This window comes from Sinocyclocheilus rhinocerous, unplaced genomic scaffold (assembly GCF_001515625.1).
Source record: "Sinocyclocheilus rhinocerous isolate Xijiao unplaced genomic scaffold, SAMN03320098_v1.1 scaffold140, whole genome shotgun sequence".
In the NCBI taxonomy this organism is placed as follows: Eukaryota; Metazoa; Chordata; class Actinopteri; order Cypriniformes; family Cyprinidae; genus Sinocyclocheilus; species Sinocyclocheilus rhinocerous.
In genome coordinates, this window is record NW_015642053.1 from 348,547 (window position 1) to 366,347 (window position 17,801).

The window sequence follows — 17,801 nt, forward strand, 5'->3', positions numbered from 1 at the left end:
ACGTTTGGTGACTCTACGGGCAAAAGGTCAACAAAAATAATAGTATTAAAGCAGATTACAAATGCCTTTTGCCTTAAATTGATAGCATTTGTCAACGAAAGGCATTCTTGATGTAGTCTGAAAATCAGCAGAGCAGTACTTATCAGCAGGCAGCCATACCAACCAGAACATGTAACCCTGAGTTCAGCAGGCAGGGACATTAATCAGCTCAAACAAATAGGTCATCTCCTGCTATGCTGAGGGCTTTGAGCCAGCACACCTCCATACGTCTCATCTAAACACACTGTGACATGAGCTCCAAAGATTTCCAGGTGTTCACCACCCATGACATCACTGTTTACACCACAAAAGGAACTTTGAGATGGGCTGGAGAGAAAAGAAAGGGGGAAAAAATAACTTTGTCAAGAAAGATGGCAAAGAATAAGTAATTGAGAGATTGAGTAAATACATGTACAGGCAAAGAAAGGGGCAAGGCTTATCTTAAAAATATGGGAACTTTTTCATGGTATTAATTAACCAATTTTAGTTAAAACATACTGTTTACAAACATATGAAATATAACACTGCTAGATATTAACTATGCACTAACAATGAGGATGGAAAAAGTAGTAGTTTTTTCCACGTTAAATAATGATGCATTTAAATTCATATACTCTATCATTCAAAAGTTTGGGGTCAGTAAGATTTTTAAAAATAAAATAATACTTTTATTGAACAAGAATGCATTACAAATGTATCAAATGATTTCTATTTAAAAAAAATATTCTGTTCCTTTGAACTTTCTATTAATCAATAAAAACCCCAAAAATGTATCAAAGTTCCCCCAAAAATTTCAAACAGCACAAAAGCTTTCAACACTGATAATAAGATTTTTTTTTTTTCTTGAGCACCAAATAAGCTTATAAGAATGATTTTTGCAGGATCATGTGACACTGAAGACTGGGGTAATGGCTGCTGAAAATTCAGTTTTGCCATCACAGTAATAAATTACATTTTAAAATATATTCAAATAGAATTTAAAATTCTAATTAAATTGTAAATATTTCACATTACTGTTTTCACTGTACTTTTTATCAAACAATTGTAGACTTGGTGAGAAATTAAAAAAAATGTAATAGTAGTATATGACATGTTTTAATATTTGGTTTGATTTTGCACTCTTATTAACTAAAATGTTATTTTCATTGACTAAAATTAGATGCCAGTAGAGTCAAAGTAAAATTAATGAATATAGAGGAGAAGGAAGGAGAAAGAACACAATCAGCCAACAAAGTGGTATGTGAACATGCAAGAAACAATAAAAACTTCTCCCCAAAGCCATCCTGTGCATATACCCAAACTTTCCCAAACACCAGTGCTCGATCTGTCAGCCGAAGGCTTATTAAAATGTCATTGACCCTTAAACTGCATATTTATGCTGTGTTAACTGAGCTGATGCCAGAGAACTGCACACAGACTCATTGTCACCGAGCCGGGTTGAGTCAGACAGACTGTGGCAGTCAGAGATAAGCTTTATTGCACAATGTGTGCACAGGGTCCATTTGATTGATGCTTCTCCATTATTATTATGCCAGTGCGAGGTAATACATTCTGGGGTGTCATAAAAGCCCGGGTCTAAATTAGTTGTGTCAAATTGTGGTGGCGGCCCCGTCTGCCCTAACGCGCCGTCGAAATAAGGTGGCACTGACACGACAACGATGGGGGTAGCGAGGGCAGCGTCAAACGGTGCTCAAAACACAGCTCACAGAAATTTTCTCATTAAATAATATATTTTTTCCTCTCTTTCACTCTCTGTCTTTGTAGAACGGTGAATGTTTGCTGCCCGTGCTGTCAAAAAAAGACAGCGAAAGCAATTTGGAATGGGGGGTTTGGCGGAAAAAAAGCTCACTATTGCTAATCTCTAAAGACAACCAAGTATTCAACAAGAGGCTCACACCGGTGCCCGAACTATCCTCCCTTCAAATTCCCAAGCAAACAAATGTATAAATCATCCTGGATAATTAGCGTGTTCAAAGGGAAGGAGTCCATTCCGTGTCCCAGCTCTCCCTTTCTGTGCTCATTAGAAGAGATGCGGGAGGATGAGCTGGCTGACCAGAGTCCTATTTTATCACCTGCTTGTCTCAGGGGTGGTAACATGAGCAGTGAGGTTACAGTACAGTTCTGTACAAGACAGGGAGGCTTTTTCAGCGGAAGCACAGGGAGGAAGGAATGCTTACCATTTGGATGTTACGGGAGGACAGGAGGGAAATAGAGGAGTGTGTATATATTTGTGTGTCGGAGTGAAAGACAGTGATAGAAAGAGATATACGAAAGTGTGGGAGAGGTTTGGCTTTATGCCATATATTATCATGTTAAGAACACAATCAGCCAACAAAGTGGTATGTGAACATGCAAGAAACAATAAAAACTTCTCCCCAAAGCCATCCTGTGCATATACCCAAACTTTCCCAAACACCAGTGCTCGATCTGTCAGCCGAAGGCTTATTAAAATGTCATTGACCCTTAAACTGCATATTTATGCTGTGTTAACTGAGCTGATGCCAGAGAACTGCACACAGACTCATTGTCACCGAGCCGGGTTGAGTCAGACAGACTGTGGCAGTCAGAGATAAGCTTTATTGCACAATGTGTGCACAGGGTCCATTTGATTGATGCTTCTCCATTATTATTACGCCAGTGCGAGGTAATACATTCTGGGGTGTCATAAAAGCCCGGGTCTAAATTAGTTGTGTCAAATTGTGGTGGCGGCCCCGTCTCCCCTATCGCGCCATCGAAATGAGGTGGCACTGACACGGCGACGACGGGGGGAGCGAGGGCAGCGTCAAACGGTGCTCAAAACACAGCTCACAGGATTTTTTCTCATTAAATAATATATTTTTTCCTCTTTCTTACTGTCTTTGTAGAACGGTGAATGTTTGCTGCCCGTGCTGTCAAAAAAAGACAGCGAAAGCAATTTGGAATGGGGGGTTTGGCGGAAAAAAAGCTCACTATTGCTAATCTCTAAAGACAACCAAGTATTCAACAAGAGGCTCACACCAGTGCCCAAGCTATCCTCCCTTCAAATTCCCAAGCAAACAAATGTGCAAATCATCCTGGATAATTAGTTTGTTCAAAGGGAAGGAGTCCATTCCCTGTCCCAGCTCTCCCTTTCTGTGCTCATTAGAAGAGATGCAGGAGGATGAGCTGGCTGGCCAGAGTCCTATTTTATCACCTGTTTGTCCCAAGGGTGGTAACATGAGTGGTGATGTTACAGTACAGTTCTGAACAAGAGAGCGAGGCTCTTTCAGCGGAAGCACAGGGAAGAAGGAATGCTTGCCATTTGGATGTTAAGGGAGGACAGGAGGGAAATAGAGGTGTGTGTATACTTGTGTGTCGGAGTGAAAGACAGTGAGAGAAACAGATATACGAAAGTGTGGGAGAGGTTTGGCTTTATGCCATATATTATCATGTTGATGTGTATGTCTGCTTGGTATGAGGGGGTTTTGGATATAAATGGAGACTGAAAAAGGCGCCATACTTAACTATATATCCAGATGTTCAGTTAATTTCATTCTCTGATCCCATGATTTGGACACTTTGGATTGCTCACCTATGTATTACACAGGAAAGACTGTAAGAGAGAAGAAGAAAGAGAGAAACCACTAGTCAAAGCACTAGTCTGCACAGCATTAAACAATTAAACACACATGTTAAAGTTTTAACAGTCTTACCATGTATACATTGATATGATTAGGGCTTCTTCAACTTAAATTCCATAGAAAATGGCAAGCTTAGTCATGTTCTTTTCTACGAATTGTTTCCTTATGATACAAAAGTGCATCACAATTTTGAATTTGTTTTACAACCAAATGACAAAAGCAACACATCTGAGCTGTTTAAAGAAAAACAAACACTGCTTAATCTGCAAATACCTGTTAAAATCACTATCTATTAATAAAGAAAAACACACACACATGCACAATCAGAGAACAAGAACAAAAGTTGATCAGAAAAAAACAGAAACGTCTGTAAAAAAAAAATAAAGCTTTAAATTGATCCTTTCTTTCTGGCTAGCATTAAAGAAACCAAATATTTATCTCTACATACCTAAAGCATAATTATTATGTAAATAGTTTAACCCTGCCTAGCTGTTTTTTAAAGGCCTAGACATTGAATACACTGGTTAATAACTTAAGTTGAAAAGAAAAAAAAAAAGATTTGTGTTTTAATGATGTTGAGAGCGAACGAGTAACAAACTATTTGTCTCCCATTACCATTTTTAAACACAGATATCTTATCAGTCAGACCACACTCAAACACACAACCTATACCTCCTTTCTTGTGTAACGTGTGCCTTCAGATGCTTTATCAACCACCCCAGACCCCACCCAGAGTCACTAATTAAGAGTCTGACGCCTTTGAGTCTTCGCCAGACTGTAATTTCTTGCTTAAAAACAATGCTCAATGAGACCAAAAGGTCAGCACAATTTTGCAGAGTATCAATTACACCGCTGCGTTAAAGCAAACAAAACAGAAAAAACCCTGTCTCCATCAGCGCCTCCCTTAACATACCACTTTAGAGACTAGTGGAGCTATTCAGGCACTTGTGAAAACCTTTAAACGTGCTGGAGGCGTCTGATGTCGCACTCAAGTGTATTCTTAAATGGAGTCGCTCCTTTTGCAGTTGGGAACTTTTCTTCAATTATACTTTTTACTTTAGGGGTTCTAATTAGGATAACTTTACAGTCTTTTAGTATTGGATTACTTGGGGAAAAAAACAGGTATGGATTAAAGTAGACGGCTTAGGAAATATGAAATATTCTAATACAATAAATAAGACAGACAAGCATAACCAAACATTTCAATTCAGTTTGGTTGCCCTAAAGAGCCATTGAGCTTTCCGTTGAAAGGCAAGGCAAGACAAAAGCCAAAAGAGCAGCAACAAGCACCCTGTTGCTAACTCGCTCAACCTTTCCCCAGATGCCAAATCACTCTAATTTGTCATCACTCTTTGATTACGCAGTGCGGCTAACAAGGTATCTTTCACGCTCTGGCAAATATTAACAAGTCATGGATGGCAGAAATTTAATTATACAGTTTGGATCTTGTAAAAAATGCTAACCGTTTAAATGAGAGCTCTGCTTATGTTCTGGTTAATAGCATTAGGCTAGAAGCTGACATTAACAAATAGTGTTCATTACATATTTTCCGTGTGACCGGGTCAGATCTTCCTGCATGTAAATATCAGTGGAAGAGGACGTTCATGCTTAAAGATGGAAAATGCTACAGTATTTGATTGCAAATGATAACTGATTATCTATCAAAAACTAGCATAAAAATATCCTTGTGCTCTCACTCAGGTAAAAAAACATAGATCAATCAATAAATAAATAAATAAAATATTTTATTACCTTCTGTATTTTAGTTTGTTTGCTAGGAATCTGGTTTTCAGGCTTGACTAGAAAGCAGTCTGAGCTCCTCTGAGCATTTTTCTCTTTTTGAGTTTTCCCACACTTTTCTTTCCCTCTTTTTTGACATTTATGACATCTATTTGAGATTCTGTTACAAATTATAATAGCAAATACAACAAATAGCACACTTTTTTTTTTTTTTTTTGCTCAGAGTCAATATGTCAAACAGAGGATCAGCGAGTCAAGATGAGTGCCAAAAAACAGTTATTTCTACATCCAGCTGTCTTGGCTGTCAAAGGCTCATGCAAAAAGTCGAAGGCAGGGTTTCCACACTCTATCAAATTAAGGAAGATGATCTGTTTTTGGAATGGATGCAGGTAATGTGTACTCAGGTGGCTAAACTGAACGCCAACATTCCCTACAACAGTTTAAGCACTAACCTAGAAATTTCAACATGATGAGATAAACTGGGTGCAAAACCAAAACTAATTTTATCATCTATCCCTTGAGTGCCTCAGATGGAACCTTGGACAGTCGTACTGTAGAAGAGAAAAATGAATAAAAAACTGTGTTACACACAGTGCTCCCCACCTCATCAATAACCTCTTGTACACTTGGAAACAGGTACGAGTGCACATCATAACAGGTTTCACCTACGCAGAAGCTTTCAGTGGCTTCCTCCAGCTCTTCTCTTTGGTGTTGTGGACAAGGCAAGAGTAGGGAGATCTCTCCAGCTTTTGCCTGAAAGCTTTGCAGACCCTTTGAGAAAAATCAGAGAACCTGTCAATCAGGACATATTAGAATGTAGTGTGCCATCATTTGCGGTATTTTCATTTACATTCCAACACAGAGAAGAATGACATCTGGCACAGCTCAAAATAATTTGTGAGGAATGTAGTAAATCCAAGAGCTGGAATAGTTGAAATTATTCTCTGCTTAGTCACTTTAAATTGCCAAGTTATACAAGTGATAAGCTTTTAAGGAACAAAAAAAATAAGTAGAGCAAGCAATTAAAACTAATAAATTCTATAGAATCTAATTGGCCGAGAATCTGGCTGGCATATTTTTTATTAACTACTAATTTTTTAACTTTTATTTACATACATATTTTTATATTCCATCAAAACATGACTCGCCTTTAAATTCATGAAGGGGAGTCACACATTTGTATTAGTTTTTAATGAACGGTTACTCTTTGGCCTTTAATGAGCTGCAAGAGTTTGTTTAGGTTTCTACACTTCTCATATCACATATGCTTCTGGTCCCACAGCAGAGTATAACAGGGAGGTCGGGAACACGGCTGACATTTGTTTATGTAAGAAAGCAATCCATCTAATGACTGAGTCATCTTCTCAAAGGGCCTCTGGTAGAGGAGAGCTGAGATGAGAGTCACACGGGGAGGTTGCGAGACTCATCTCCAAAGCCAGGCCCATTAGTGTGATCAATGTAAAAGAGAGAGAGAAAGAGACAGTCTGACCAGAGCATTATATTAGAGTGATCTACACAGGAAATTTAACAAGTTTCAATATCATTTCTATCGGCTGGAATCTCTATTTTGTGGACTGGATTTGTGGAAGTCATGTATCACGTTTCCATAAGTCCATTTGAAGCGTTTAAGTATCTTCTCATAATTTTTAAACTACATTATTTGTGTTATACATGCAATAGTCATTCTCTATGGATGACCCCCATGCATCTCTTGTCTCTCTCACTCAATATTGCCTATCAAACCTTCTCCAAGTTGGGTTGAGTCTTGCTGCCTCTTAGAGGTAGGAATGTGTGACACACGCAAACACACACTAAATCACACACACACAGTTAATCACATTTGCACTTAATTAGGAATTCAAAATCTGATTAATGAACACTGTCACACTTTTTTCTCTAAATCTATTTTACATTGAGGGTCTATTGTTGGCACTCATAAAGGTATACAATTTGATGTAAATAAGCCTAGGGAGGTTCTTTGCAATCAATCTTGATCTAAACATTTAAGCAGCATTTTAAATCTGACTAAGAGCATGATTTATTTGCATTTCCGCGGTTGTGAATGAAAATCCTTCCTCTTCAGTACCGGAAAAACACTTTGCTTGCACGGCTGACCCACAGATGTGTTTATGTATCTAAATACATTTCCTAACCATTTGCTTAGACTTTGGATGTATAAATCCTCCCAGCCAATCCTGTATTACAGGAAAAGTAAAAGTTGTATTCAAATATATCATATAAAGCACAATAATCTATCTATATGTCCAACTATCTATCTGGACATCATGAAATCAGAGTTTTACCTCACATGCCCTTCTGTTTCTATGACTGAACTGCGTTACCTGCCCTGTATTTTTCCGATAGCACTGGCCGTAAAGATGTCTCTCTCATGCTGAGATGTCCCAAATCCACACATAAAGCTGTCCAGAGAAAACTACAGCAAGCTTTTCACTGCAGCAAACCATGGGGGCTCAGGATTCACATGATGCATAAGAAGTCTTCTCGTCTACTTGAGGTTACGCTTGCTGACCATAAAAACATTGAGATCCTATTAACAAAAACAAGGAAAGGAATGATAACAGCTGTTCATCTCATTAAAAAAAAAAACTGTATTTTGATTTCAAAATGGATATATCTGAACTCTCTAAACAAATGACAGCAGATACTTGCAATTATTTGTTGCAAATACTTGAGCCTGTTTTATATTTCAATACACTAAGTATCCAGAGTAAATATAACAGAGATAAAAGAGAGTTATCTATTATTTGTACATATGCTCTTACATTTTTGATTCAAACCAAATGCACTGTATAATTACGCTCTGAGATTTCCTCTTCTGTGTTACTCAAGAGAACAAAAAAACCACATACTTCTACAAAAGTTGCAGTAACAAAACTGCAAGGACAAACCCAAAAATACATAAACACTGGCACGATGTTGTGCAATGAAGTTCTCTCAGCCTGTGATTTAAATTTCAGTGGACTGGCCTGTCCACTCAGAAACAGCGTTTCCGCACATTCCTTTATCATGAAACTGATAATGGAGGTGCAAAAACATCTGACCCAGGGGGCATCTCAGGGGACGGCCCGGCTATGGTTGTTGCCTCTTCTTTCTCCCGGGATGGCCGAAAAGGCCAGGGTGTGATTTGTTAAATGCGAGTCAGCCCTTGCATTGTGTCCTCATCACGGGGACATCTGGCACAAGCAAGCCGGTGTTTTGACTGAGGTCTCCATCTCTATTCTGAAGCAGTGGGCTGTACTGCATTGAAACACTCCTTTGGCTTTCTTATGGTAATGCTGCAAACTACAGGAGCAGATGTGAAACATTTGGTTCTGTTCTTGTTCACTTGTAAAGAAATAATGTGCTGCTTTTACTTTTATTTCACCATGCTGTGTTCTTCTCCTTATTTAAAACGAAAGAGAATACGGTAACAACGGGGGGGAAAATGACAGTCGTCCTTGGTGGCCTGAAGTGCGCTGAGGGCCGAGTGTAATCGGAGTTGGAAGAATGACGGATTAAGGGAAAAGCAAAAGAAGAGCCAAATGTTCTGTCAGTGAGGTATCTGTAAGGACATAAAAGATACTGTAAATAGTGGTGAAAACTGTGATGGAATGAACACCAACTTTTTTCTCTCTCTCTTATCAATCCGCACAAATGATGAAGTGCACACGCCCTGTAGATTTGGAGATAATGTTTATAGATTTAGTCATGCAGTAATGCATGTCTGAAATAATCTTATTAAACCATTACCGTGACTGTGTAAACACACACTTGCACAAGAGATCCAACAACGTATCAGTTTCATACTAAATTTTTTCCTCTATCCAATGGCTTATCACATGTTCAGCATTAGCTTACAATTCTATATAATATTTCCAAACAAAATAAAGCATTTTGGCCTGACTTAAGTACGGGATTTACTGTAAGATAATGTTTACATTCTTAACAACAATATTATAACGTTGATTGGAGAGGCATTTGAGTCTTAGCAGTGTAGTTACTTTTTAATTTATTTGGTGAATATGGCGATTATTATGAATCTACAAACCATGTCTTGATTTCTCTACAACCACCTTGCGTAAACTACAAACCTGCATTTGTTAGGCTGTGGCCACGGGCGCTGAATGTGACATTTGCTTTGAACACGAGCGTGACCGTTCCTCAGCCGAACTGACAGGTGGGCGGTGTCTGCCCTGCCCATCCTGCATCCTATTGGTTACTGGCATGCAAATTACATGCGCTCGGGAAAGGTTTGTGGAACCTGATTGGACCGCGACATGTCAGTCACTTCAGGTGACGTCATTCTGAAGTTAGATGCAAGGCACACACGTGTGAGCTACTAGTGCTATGAACGTTTATCAGAATTTCACAAATCATTTGAAGCAAACGCTGGATACATTTTTTTTTTAATTATGCTTTTTTTGAATTTTGGACTTATTAAAGGGGTTCCGATATTTTTTCGCTATAAATTTGGATTGAAAACAAACTATTACAGAAATAATTCAAATGAACTCCTCTAACATAGTAATTTAAAATTCGCACTAAACTAATTCTCAGACTAGTAACTGTTTACATAACGACAAGGAGCTTTACATATGCGCAAGGATTTTTGGAGAGCTGCGCGTGCGAACTCTAATCCACCTTTGATGCTCTCAAGCTCCAAACTCTGCCTTATTTTTTGATGGCAAGACTGAATAATGCCAGTCTAGCATGGCTGTCTCTCCAACTAATGCCACCCGTGGACCGACATGGCATTTAGCCGCGTCTTTCCGGACCCTCCGCCCAAGAGCATCTTTAAGACCTTCGCGGTCATGTTGCTGTCTATACTCGCGTCTTTATACTTTCTCCACTGCCTCACGGAGCGATGCGGGACCTGTATACCCACAGAGAGAAGAGAAGCGGGTCCGGTGGAGGGATTTTACGCCTCGAAACTTAAAGATTTTGAGTCGCCGAGGAGAAAGAGACTTCTTCAGAAATGGACCGTGATGAGGCACCACAGCTTGATCCACCGGCTCGAAAGTGTCCGTGAAGAGGGTTTACCTGTTATTGATGCTGACAGACACGTTTTCCAGGCGCACGTAAAGATGTCAAACTCTTTGGATGTAGATTTGGAGACGGGAGAATCGTATTTTGATACAGGTAAACTAAGTGCGTTAGGTGAGGGCAGTAAGAAGCTGCCTCAGGCGATCATCATCGGCGTGAAGAAAGGCGGGACGCGCGCGTTGCTGGAGTTTCTGCGCGTGCATCCAGATATTCGCGCGGTCGGAGCGGAGCCGCACTTCTTCGACCGTAACTATGACAACGGAATGGACTGGTACAGGTAAGTTTCATTTCCATTATGATGATGTGCCTAGTTTACACAACTGCTTGAAAAGACATGCGTTATTGTTATTAGATATCTAATAAATAAATACTTTCTCTGGTGACCTTGAAGAAGAAATATTAACATTACCATAGGCCTAATCTATTATCTTTTACATCTGAAGTAATGTAATGTATTATTGTATAAATTAATATTAATAATAATAATAATTTATTAGTAGTTGTATTATTATTTCATTTTGCTGTATGGAAGGTCAACAAGTGGTTAAAAAAAATGAAATAAAAACGAACAGTACACACAAGCCAAATCTAAATGCTAGCCTACTCTGTAAATATAGAATTAGAATAATATATATTTGATAAGATTAATAATAAAAAGAAAAAAAAATTGTGGAGTTCACAGTTTTGTTAATTCAAACAAATGTAAATTATATTTAAAAAAAACATGCAAATAAAAAATGCAAATAAAACCATCCCTTTTGATTGAATAATACTGTATTGGCAGTATTGACATTAATAATTGAAATGCTTCACACTAATTGCTGTAGCTTTTTCCTAAGTAATTGGTAGATGAGATTAAAAGTGTAAAAACAGCCCAGATCTCATCTGCTCATTTTAAAATCAAATGCATTTGTAAAGTATCTCTTGAACTTTTTGGTATTTTGAATTGCAGAAAATTAAAGGGAGAACACAAGCTAAAACGTATCCTCACAATATTACATAATGCACATAGCTGTTTAAGGTCAATATTTTTTCATTAAATATAATAAAGAAATTTTAAAAAGTGCAAGAAGCTATTTTTCACTCACCAGAAGATTAAGAAAAAATCCTTTAGAAGAAAGATATATAATATTGCCATCAAACTTGTTTTTACTACTTTTTATAATTGTTTTAAGATTAAATTAAATTTTTACCTAAGGAATGAAGATGTAATGCTAAAATCTATTAAACTGAGTCTATGGAAGTGAGAGACACTGACTGAAAGTGTATTTTGTGGTATTTTTTTTGACACACACACACACACACACACACACACACACACACTAAAGAATATAAGAAAAAAACGTTTTTAGCGTATTTTTGTTGTGCTTTTACATGTATATTTTCTGCATCTATATGGTGGGTGATTGTGTGTGTGTGTGTGTGTGTGTGGTTCATTCACATATCTTCAGGCTGCTGTTAGAGTTTAACAGCAGCTTGTCTTTTGCTGCTCAGAGTAATGGGGCATATCAGACATCACAGCTCTGTTATTAAGAGGGATTACGGCCATAATGAAACAAAGGTTACCTGTCTGACTCCGCAGGTATATTTCACCACCAGATTTAGTTAACATACCGGGTCATGCAAAAGTGCAAAGACAAACTTGTCCTAATGCTATCTTTCCCGCCCCTCTCTTCTCCTCTGATAGATTTCCGGACTTTCTTTTCCCGAAAATATAGATAAAAAGAAACAAATAAATACAGAAATCCTTTAAAAACACTTACTCCCTTTATCAATGTGCAGTCTCTCTTTTCAGCATCACTCTTTCACACCATTCTATTCATTCTTTGTGCTTCGTTATATCCATGAGGATCCCATCCATCCAAAAGAGTTGCCAGGATTCTTGGGAATGCGACACAAGGCTAGAAAAACAGGCCTGATAGTCGTAAACGCCCCATATTTTAGAAAGGAAGGGCCCTTAATTTAAAATGGCACAAGAAAACAATAACTGCAACATCAAAATGATTTGCTTGAATAACAGCATGTGCCAGATTACTCATCCATTTACAGTATGTCTGCATGTACTGTGTACTTTTTTTAAACACTGCAGCAAATGTGTTTAAAAGTGCGGCCCATCAGGTAAAATGAACATAAAGTGAGTGGAATAACTAAGCTAGCAGAAAATGTTAAGAAGCGTGATTTACTTGAGCTAAAACACAACTGTGGACGGGTGTCAACTTTCTACAAGACAGGAAAAAATAAAGAAATAAACTAAGCGGCCAATGTTTTTCTCTCACTCTCTTTTCTCAAATGAGCTGAAAGACATTTCCTGAATATATGCACAAGCCGTGACAGTTTGATGGATCTGTGCAAATGTCTTAAAAATAAAGAAAACAAACATAAAATTACTTTTGCGGCATAAATTCTCACCCTTTGTCAAACCCTCTGGGAATAATTGCGTTCTCCCGACCACCGAAGTTATGAATGGGCTCAGTTTTTTTTTTCTCTCCTTGCACTAATCACTGTGTCCAATTTGCTGGAATTATGTGACTCTTTTCAGGCTAGGCTGTGAATGTTTAAACACAGAGACTTCCATCTGCAGGGATGAAGGTCCTTTGTGTGTCGTAATGGCTGATACAGAGACTGTGAAGGAATCACACAACTTTGCTTCTCTGTGGGAATGTGAGACGTGTGTGTGTTTTGTCAATTAAGTTGCTCGTGTCCAGTTGGTCGTATTGGTGGCGCAAAATGTCTGAAGAAAAATCTGAAAATCAAGATGTGCTGTGCATTTTCTATACTGTTTTCAACAGTCTGTCAAAGAACTAAATGAAAAAGTAATTGTAATGATGCCAGACTGCATCAGTGCTACTACAAATATCAGTGTTGTGGTTGCTTGTCAAAACATTACTCACCCATCTGCAGTCAACATCGCAACAGTGAAATCAGACACGCAGCCAGAACATCTGTGAGAGGTAAAACACGAAGTATTAGATTATATAATATTATGAAAAGCAGGCTTTTTCTTTGGGCTACCAAAGAACCCCTTTTTAAATTATTGACAGTTCATCGGCTCACTGTCAGCTAAAACAAAACGTTTTTCTGTCTTGTGCTGAGACAATGCCACTTAAACCCCAATGCTTTTGTTATGGAAATCTGTTCTGCAAGTCCAAAAAGAGATCATTTAAAAAGCTTGATGTAATGGGAGGTCTTTGCTTAAATGAAAGTCTGTTACAATCAAGGCTTCTAAAATGACCCTTCCAGAAACCTGTTGTGTCCATGGGGTGTGTGTGTTATTGATTAAATGGCTAGTTGTGCTACACCTCAGAATTGGACCGTCATCTGTCATAAAATCATGAGGCCTTTACCATTGGTCTCCAATACCTGACTTATGCAGTAGATACTGTATTCCATAATTCCCAGTTGTGGAAGAGGAGACACTTTAAAGAGTGTGTGTGTAATATAGTAAACTTTCCAGTCACATTTTACCTTAGTCTACCGTTCAAAGGTTTTAGGTTGGTAAGATTTTTCAGATGTCTTTGAAAGAAGTTTCTCATGCTCCCCAAGGCTGCATTTATTTGACCAAACATACTGTACAGTAGGGATGGAACGATTACCGGTTTCACGATAAATCACGATAAAAATGCCCTGACGGTTAGTATCATCGTTTAAAATTTAATTATCATCAAAACCGTGTTTGATTATCGCCATTTTAAAAACTCGCGGTAAATCCTGCCCAGCCAGCATCAGTCTGACGCAGAAGCAGCATGCAATGTTGTTTTTTGTTTGTTTTTTTGCCAGTAAAAACAGTAATATTGGGAAATATATTGTTAAAATGTAAATTATCTGTTTTAATATATTTTAATATGTAATGTGTTCATCATGTGATGGCACAGCTAAATTTTTTTTTGTTTTTCTGCAGCCAATTTTTATCAATGTTGAAAACATTTGTCCTATTTAATTTTTTTTGGTGGAAACTGGACTCTTTTTGTGAAATAAAAAGTAACCTAATGTTAACAATGTAAAAGTCTTTTGATAAATTCAATGCATCCTTTCTAAATAAATCTATTAACTTTGTTCAAATTTGAACGGTTGTACGTTTATTAAGCTTTACAATGTATTGACAACTAATGCAGGGCCCAAAACCATATGAACAATTACACCACATTCAAAGTGTGGAACAAACACTGTAACATCACCAAATAAAGTTGTGATACAACATCTTTGAAATATTATTTTGCTTTTGGTATTGCACTAATAGTCATACGCACTGAATTGGTTTTATTCATAAATTATTTGGGCCACTTTACTTGTGGTAAATTGTATACTTCCTTTTAATTATAGCATTGTTTGATATGCGAGGAAATTAAGTAATTACACATCTGGAGAGCCTGTGCGCTTATGTTTCTTTGCACTCTTCCCCCCTGGTAGCCCCTACGGTGAGGGTTTCTCTCAAGTGGATTCAAGGAACGCATATCAAAGCGTAGCCACTCAAACTACATTAAAACCTCTTTAAAATTCAAGCTGGAAAATGTGGAAAACTCCTAGGCCACACATCTGAAGAAATTTCTTTAGGACTTCTCATTTTTCTCCTTAAACTATCCTAAGCTGAAGTTTGCATTGTGCAAATAAACTAGTTAGCAAAAGCTCCAAATGTCTCTGAACATTAATAGTATTCAAAGCAACAGACTTTGACTTGTAAAGCTGGTTTGTGATCAAGTTGGAAGCAGGCTCTAAAACTCGCCTCTGTTTGGAGCTATAGACACATCTCTCATCACAGGTGTTGTGGAGAAGGTTTTGGAGGACCTGTGAAGAGGCTGGCTGGCCATTTGGCAGAGGGTAGTGTGAACTTCGTTGGAATAAATGGAATGTTCTTGAGCGATGCATGGCACAGACCCCATTTCTTGTACACAGAACATGGTGTTCACTTAACACTGGCAGACGCAGCCTGTGGTTTATAGTGCAGTGGCAAAGTTCCTGGGAAAATAAAACCCCTGTGTTAGTGGAAGTACGGACAGATTCACATGAGTACAGTAAAAACTGACAGTCAGTAACATCTACATTTGCATTCAACACACTATTTAACATTTGGGCTGGTGGAATATTTCAAAGAGTTGTCTGAGCCCAGCATGATCTCATTAGCATTCAGATATCTGTATGTAAAGCTTTATTTTAAAAAAAATAAAGGTTCTTTATTGGTGCCTATGGTTCCACGAAGAACCTTTAACATACATGGAACCTTTCTATAAAAGGTTATTTATAGCGGAAAATGGATCTTCAGATTATTAAAGTGTATTACAGAAAAAAAAAATTCTTTAAAAAAACTGTTAATAATAATAATAATTAGTAATCTATAATATAAGTCAAATACCTGTATGCTATTACTAATATATTTCTAAAAAAAAAAATTCATCGTTTGCAAGGAATTATCATCAAAGCTCCACAAGTAAATGATAATTAAATAATTAATTTAATTGCATACATTCTATATCCGATAAACCCAAACAGAAGATTCACAAACATATTTAAGTTGAGCAAAAGTTGTATGCATGTAAAAAGGTTTCAAATACATAAGTGAAAAAATGCACACACTCAAAACTGCTAGTGTGCTAGTTCTGCATCTTATATAAATACCAACAAGATCAAAAATGTTTTTTGCTGAACTTAAGGTGCAAGAAAAACACAATGGAGCTTTATTATTAGAACCTTTATTATTAGGAATCCTATTCAGTCGTTCACCTGCTCGCACACACACCTGCATGTGCTTTATTAGACTATTATAATGTTTTCTACCTGAGCCAGCCTTGGGGCAGGTTGTACTGTAATGTTGTAGCACTAGGATGACATAAGCCAGCTGGGACATGAGATCACACTGAACAAAGAGACCCCTGTGCGTGTGTGGAGGCCTTTGATCTGGTTTGGCTAGGGGCACCGCTGTGACATGTTCACTCAAGTTACCGCAAATACACTAAGAAACACTATCATCTCTGCAATTCTTACTCGCTTCAGCAGACAGTTAAAACAGCATAATTACAATCTTCCAAACACTTTTCGATAACTGCAGATTTGCTGATCACATTTCGCTCAAAGCATTTCCTTGATAACCACACTGTTACCAGTGTAAAATTGCACATGTAATCATACTCGTCGACTAAAATTGACTAAAAGTGGACTTTGTTTTTTTGTAGAGCAAGATGCCAACAACTAAAGCTCAAGCCAAGTTATAGCCTTGTGATTCACAATGAGACACTGAGAGTATAAAAGTGCTTGTTTGCGTGTGTGTACGGACGTGGGTCACAGGAAGGTTCAGACCTTTTATGTAGGTCATGTTTGGAGGTGAGAGGGGTCAGTAACTGGATCTGAAAAGTGAAGGACTTCAAGAGGGTGAAAATTAACGTCGGGGTACAACTGTGTGAGGGAACTCGAGAGGTCTCTTAACTCTTGTTGAGGGAATGTGTGAGCATGCAATCTGATATACACAGACAGACTATGGCTGGTGACGGCCAACTACCTCATGATGCAATAGACATTGCGATATATATGTTGCGATGAATCATAATGTCATAATTGGGTCGTGATTAAAACTGTGCCAAGCAAGAGAAAACTTCTCACAGATTTTGCTTCACTTTTGTACACTAATTTCAATATGAACACTTATGACATGATTCTTCATTAACTGAACTGTAGGAAAACATTTATTTAAAAAAATAATTTTTCAAATTAAAAACCTCACAACCATATTTACATGAGATTTTGAAATTGAGATTTTGAGTTTTTTTCACAGACATAAGCATATTGAAAAGAATGATGTTAAATATGTTTGCAAGCCAATTGAAATCTTGGTAATGGGCAAAAATTTGTAGGTTTTTTTTTTTTTAAATCATAAAAGTTTTCCCTAATTAAAGAGAAGAATTTAAGAGGTTTGATTGAAAAGTGTTGCCCATTAAGCATGCTCGGCATAAGGTTGTTCATATACACACTTCTTGACTATTATTATACCTTATTATTATTTAGTTTTGTCATTACTTGAACTCTAGAAAATTATATAAATGTAAAAATAAACAAATAAATAAAGTGTAGCGTCTGCGTAGAATCATGCATGATCTTTGGGTTTTATGGCTTAAGAGACCCTTTTAGCCTAAAATAAGACTTTCATACAAGGACCTAAACTATCAAGGCAATATAGGTTAGAAAAAAAAAAAAAATAAATAAAATAGAAATCAAACTATTACTTAGCTTATGATTTTTTTCCTCACAACACTCCTATGATACTTTAGATCCTTGTATGTTTTATTTTTTTGTACATTGTTGTACATACACACATATTACGTATACTATATAAAAAATATAATAATATAATAAAATAAAATAAAATAAAATAAAAAATAAAATAAAATAAAATAA

The 17,801-nt window shown here is 37.3% G+C and overlaps 1 protein-coding gene across 1 annotated transcript in view; it reads left to right on the forward strand.

The window, feature by feature from the left end:
- The first annotated feature begins 9,980 nt into the window (after nt 1–9,980).
- LOC107755450 (heparan sulfate glucosamine 3-O-sulfotransferase 3A1-like) overlaps nt 9,981–17,801 on the forward strand; it is a 45,399-nt gene continuing 37,578 nt past the window's right edge. The window contains exon 1 of the mRNA XM_016572231.1: nt 9,981–10,698. Within this exon, the coding sequence (XP_016427717.1) occupies nt 10,127–10,698 (572 nt within the window). The 5' untranslated portion in view covers nt 9,981–10,126. The remainder of the gene's footprint in view (nt 10,699–17,801) is intronic.